This window comes from Salminus brasiliensis, chromosome 5 (assembly GCF_030463535.1).
Source record: "Salminus brasiliensis chromosome 5, fSalBra1.hap2, whole genome shotgun sequence".
Lineage (NCBI taxonomy): Eukaryota > Metazoa > Chordata > Actinopteri > Characiformes > Bryconidae > Salminus > Salminus brasiliensis.
Genome location: NC_132882.1, coordinates 10647047 through 10653046, shown reverse-complemented (window position 1 = coordinate 10653046; position 6000 = coordinate 10647047). Strand labels below are relative to the sequence as shown.

General features: G+C 42.5%; 1 protein-coding gene across 3 annotated transcripts in view; it reads right to left on the bottom strand.

Moving 5' to 3' along the window:
* Positions 1 to 433: 433 nt before the first annotated feature.
* The window catches only part of pard3aa (par-3 family cell polarity regulator alpha, a), a 536573-nt gene continuing 531006 nt past the window's right edge, over positions 434 to 6000 (bottom strand). For all 3 annotated transcript variants that reach the window (XM_072679366.1, XM_072679367.1, XM_072679368.1), the window contains one exon: positions 434 to 5383. In XM_072679366.1, coding sequence (XP_072535467.1) covers positions 5002 to 5383 — 382 coding nt within the window. In that variant the 3' untranslated portion in view covers positions 434 to 5001. The remainder of the gene's footprint in view (positions 5384 to 6000) is intronic.

Genomic DNA, 6000 nt, shown 5'->3' with positions numbered 1-6000 from the left:
GTTTGTCATGTCAGGATGTTGGATGACTCATCCCCAACTCGCAAACCCATCCCAAAAGTACTAAAAGGAGCATCAACCATCATTCCAGAGAACACAGTTCCACTGCTGGGGGACTTTATACCCCTCTAGGCTACGCCCGCCATCAGGCATGGTGCCAGTAGGTTCATGTTTATTTGCTCCAGAGTCCTATTTTAGTGGCAATACTTCTCTACAGGGTCTAGACCAGCCTGTGTGTGTATGTGCATTTGCACATCTGTGAGGCGGTATCCACAAACCTTTAGATATATAGTGTATATCTGATTTGGATCAAACAGAGAAGTCCGGAAGCCCGAAAAAACAAGGTAGATAGAAATAAAGAATGCTCCTCAGGTGTCAGGTCCTTGACTTCTGCATGTGGTGAGTTAACACATAAAAAATACATACTTGCCTACTGTAAACAAGATGAAGGAACAGCCTTCTGTTTATTTCTTCTAGATTTGATATGTACAGAGAAAGCTGTGTACAGTATGTATAAAGACTATGCAAAAAAAGAAACAAAAACAAACACAACTGCTTTGTGCTTACATGAGTTACCTGGGACACCACTTTACCTCTGGAGAATACAGACAATGTAAAAGTCATAAAAATACAAAATCATGTGCATATTACTCTTTTTCTTTCAAACAATGAAGCAAGTTGTTTGCGACGTGACGTTATGTGTTATAACAACAACAACAACAAAAATAAGTAGAATAATCGTATCATAAAATATGTGCATTCCATGACATGATAGCTTCTGAAGTACGAAACATCCTCCCTCCTTACAGGCACTTAAACCACCTCCAGCATCTCTGACATTTATCCAATGCATTAAAAATACAAAATCTGCAATACGAAAACAGCTAAGGGTCAAAAACCGCTGATGTTCTGGAAAGTCCTTTCACATAAAAAGCAATACTCGAGACATCTGTCGTACCACAGGAGCAAGTACCAGTCCGACCACAGGAAGATATCTGTCTTTGCTGCATATACAAGACAGCGTTCCTGTGTTTTGTTCCCCACAGAGGAGAGAGAAGGGAAGGAGAATGAATGAGCGAGGAGGCCAGAGAGTCTTTTGTTCCAGCTCTGTTATGGTAGAGACTCTACAGCAGTGCCTGGCCTAGCCTTCCCTTCCCTTGCCTTTCCTTTAGTGTGACATCACTGCTGCTCTTTCAGCTTTTCTCTGATGTCCATGGCCAAGCTTTTCATCCAACTGCCATCGTTCAGTTCTGCGATGCGGGAGAGTCATGTTACAGCAACCAGGGACACACACATACACACACACACACAACCTATATGTTTAGATATATTAACTACCATTCAAAAGTTGGGATCACTGTTAAAATGTTTAAAAACAATGTTTTCAATTAAAATAAAAGTTGCACCAGTTTAAAAGTGCATATTTTTTTCACTGGTTTTAAACAGAAAACACAAAGAATTAAAAAAAAAAGAAAGAAAAAAAGTAGAAGTGTCTGTTGTAGACAGAATGATGGAGAAATCCTGAATGGACCCAAAAAGGCTGCACAACAATAATGTAAACTGAGTTATAATAACATTAATATCCAGAAGGTCATGTTTCCAAAGGGGTAATCAAATCTCAAGACTGATAATTAAACAAAAATGTATTCTAAATTAAAACAAATATAAATCATTATATTAGAAACTCCTATTCTTTCCCAAAACACAAATATGAAATGTTGATGAAATGTTGTGTGGTGGTAGATTTACTGTGTAAAGCTACACTGTATAAGTAATTGTGTGAATTGTAAAAAACTAAAAAAAAAACATATGGCAAGTGATTCCAAACATTTGAACAGAAGTGTATATGTATATCATCATAAGGAGAAAAAGGTGATAACCAGACCACAGCATTAACCAGACCATAACATTAGAACCACTCAGTGCCCAGAAAAGTGAAACACATTGACAATCTTCATCTACAGTGGCCTCATCTGTCAAGGGTTGGGATATATTAGGCAGCTGTAAGGTTGGAAGCTGTAAAAATGGGGTAAGGGTAAGAATCTGAGCCACTCTGACAAGAACCAAATTGTGATGGCTAGCAACTGGGTCAGACCATCTCCAAAACATCAGGCAGGTCTTGTGGGGTGTTCCAGGGATCAGTTACTGCCAAAAGTGGTTCAAGAAGGGACATCCGCCAACAGGGTCATGGGCACCTAAGGCTCACTGATGCGATCCATGGAGGCCCCACCTCACAACTTACAGCCAACACCCACAGGACGCCCTCAGAGGTCTTGTGGAGTCAATGCCTCGACTGGTCAGATCTGGTGTGGCGGCACAAGAGGGAATGCTAATGTTAATGGCAAGTATCATTTGATGTTGGTTACAGGACTGAATTTTGGACTGTAATAATCACGATGATATGAGGAGCTGTAGCTGAAGGCATGGTGGGTGTAAAGATCAGAATGAGGTCAGGAAGAACATCAGCGCTGATGTTTTACTGCATACAGCGTGTGAGTGATTCCCCATTAACCTGCATGATAACACATTCAGTATGGAATAGACTTGGCCTCTGACTTAGCCAGTGTAATCAAACACTGGCCTACACACACACACACACACACACACAGAGACGACATCCGAATCAATTTTTCATCACAATGCATTAATTAACAGTCCAGCTCTGACCCCGGTCATTTAAATGATTTCCCAGGACAGGTGCGTGCAGGAGCACGGTGGAGGATTTGAAGCTTTAGCAGCGTGTGCAGGGCCTGGGGTTGGATTGTGATTGGTGGAGAATGAGAGGGAAGGGCTGGGAGAGCCCTATTTGTGAACACAGTGGACAGAAGGACAGGATAAATATTCATAATGCTTTCAGCTGTAATTCCTGTGTAGTTGGTATTGATTTTCTGAGGAACAGTTTATTGATCCTACGTATAAAATGTATTTACGCATCTGAAATTCCTTAATAAACCTTATTTTATAAGGAACACTAAGGTGACTGGAGTTAAATCCCAAAGGCCTCCCTATTGAACATATGGTGTAGGGCATTACACACAGGGAACATCTCAGTATCATCTCTGGATTTTCTACGAAGGCTTCTGGGTGACAGGATCATAACCCATCAATACTCATACACCCTACATTTCAGCCTCACAGCTTAAGCATATGGGCTCTATATCTCTCTCTCCAGCTCTCTCACACACACACAGATACACACAATGACCTCTCCTTTGCAATACTCAGAAATATATTTGAAGCGCTCTCATACCCTCTCCTTTCCTGAACACTGCACTCGACATTCCAAATTGATGCTCGATTTGAAATAGGATATGTAGGTCACAGCACTGTACGAATACCAATGCAGCCGAGCCATACACTGGCTGTCATGTGATTGTCAAGAATAGCTGGAAGGGATTCGGTTTAAAAATACAACACTCATACAGATTCATACAAGCACCACACTCACTCACTCACTCACTCACCCACCCACCCACCAACATACTAAAACAAAAGTGTCCAGCTCTGGTCTCGGAGCGTTTTAATCCCACAACCATCTGATTCATCTCATCTGGTAATTATCAGGTTTAGTAGGTGTCCTTGAGCAAGGGAATCAGTGGACACAGGTCCTCCAGGACCAGAATTGCACAGGCCTTTTCTGAGGGTTGTTACTGAAGTTGGCAGACAGCTATCACATATAAACCCCCCTCAAAAAAAAAACAAAAAAACAGAAGTATCAATGCATCATACAGGACGTGTTCAAAAAGATACTCAATAACTAACCCCTATGTTTTTCTGCAAAGTCCTGAAAGGTCCTGAACAGTCCAGCGGTGTTCAATCAAATCTCTTTCTGTCACGTCTATAGTGTCTAGTCAATTACCACAGAAAATGACTTTGAACAGAAAACCTACTGTAACCTTTTACATTGCTGTAAATTGTTCTCCACCAGAAATAGGACTAGTTAACCAGAAGGAAGAACCTATGGCATTTCATCAGTGTAGTAATAGGGGTATTTATTTATTTTTTTTAGCTTTTTTTTTTTTTTTTTTTTTACAGGCTTCTGCCTTATTACTCAAGGATAGTAGGGGTGTAACTGTGTGTGCACTCATACCGAACCAGTACAGTACGGACATCATGGTTCAGTACAGGTAGTTGTATGGAGAACACACAATACACTGTAAGCTATAAACAATGTGTCCATGTGGTGAATGAAGACTGATATGGAACGTGATGCGGAACCAGATTTCACAAGCATTGTGAAAAGCATGAGCTCCACCCCAAAACCATGAGCTGTAAACAGTTAGCAAGGGAAGTCTGGATGTGCATGGTACTGTGGGAATTGTAGTGGATTTACGAGTATAGATATGGTAACTATAGTCCTGCTGTCTTCCCCACTTATAGAGAGAATGGCGAGAATGTTTGGGTTAATATTTCCGACATTATTATTATAATTTTCTGCCCTTTTTTAACTCATGAAACCATAGTGGATAGGCTGAGGTGGTACACACTAGAGGGTGTACCTCAGGGGGTTCAATACTACACTATGTGAACACATTTTAACTTGCGCTACTGTCTGTTCAAATAACTGCAAAGAAACCCAGTCTGGTCTCATGCATTTGTGGGGATTGGGTGCTTTTCTCCCCCCAACTGTACCAAACCATGAGGTCCGAAGTACAGTGTGATCTGAACCAAGACTTTTGTGTGACTTTTGTGTGTGTGTTACACCCCTACTAAATACCACAAAACTTTAGTGAAAGCAAAGGTAACCAGAACTGCAGCCCAAATGTAAGAACCTGTATTATTAGAGTCAGAGGTTTTCTGTTCCTATCCAAGTTTAGAAAAACAAGTTCAGATTACTGACTGTGGGAACTGATGATGTGATACAGATGGGCTGTTCGAGATTAGGCTGGAAGTTCCTAGAGTTTGTCTTTCAGTCTTCCTCTAGAACCACTGCACATTGCTGGTGTGGCCCAGTGGGGCCCTCCACTCTTCTCATTATCCTATCTCCCTTTCTTTCTCCTCCAATCAGGAGTAGAACGGCCGGCCCTTCTCAGGGCTCTGCAGACGGTTGAGGCGGGCGAGCTGGGACGGGGAGGGTGGGACGTCCTGCCTGTAAGGGCCTTTGGGGGGTGTGGGGGCCGTGGTCGGGGGATCAGGTGGCGGCGCCAGTTTGGCCTGAGCTTCCTGCTCTTTACGCCTCTGCTCCTGCCGCAGAAGCTCCTGGGTCTCCAGCAGCACGCGGGCATTCAGGCCAGACGCAGGGGCGCCCAGGTAGCCGTTTGCGCCCCTGCCCCCTTGATAGCTGGAGTAGCGTGGGTTCTCTTTAGCAGACAGGAACACCTCGCCAGGGGGATAGACCTTATCCCAGGAGTCCTGAGACACAGTGCTGGGGTTTTTACGTGGTTGCCTGGTTGACAAAGAAAGAGAGAAAGAGATGTGTGTAAAAATTACCCCACTTATATTATTATTATTATTATTATTATTATTATTATTATTATCCTTATTTTTTAATTTAATATCAAGCATACATATCAATCATTAAAGGGTACTTTAACCAGGCAAAGGAAAAGCTCTTGTGGTTTAAAAATTCTACATAACAACAAAAAGGGTCCCACTAAGTTTATAAGCCAGCCTAGAAGAGGCAATTTCACTTACTGACTGGCTGAGTGAGAGACAGACTAACTGACTCACTGAGTGACAAACCCCTGTTGAAACATGCATTTGCAAGCACTGCCTCCTGTTTGCCTAGAGGACATTTTCTCATACTGACAGTCTGAGGATTACATTTTGTCACAAAGTTAACAAGTATCTGTGCTGCTGAGAGGAGCTGTAATCCAGCTTTTAATATTACTGTAAAGGGAAGTGGTATGAAGTGGTACTAACACTGTGGCATTCATTTGTGAGACAAAGTCCATAAAGAAACCACGCTGTCCCATAAGGGATTAGCAGCGTGCCAGCGGCCGGCCTCAACCAGCATCGCCAACGCAGCCTCGCTCAACATTGCTACTGCGGCAGTAACATTGC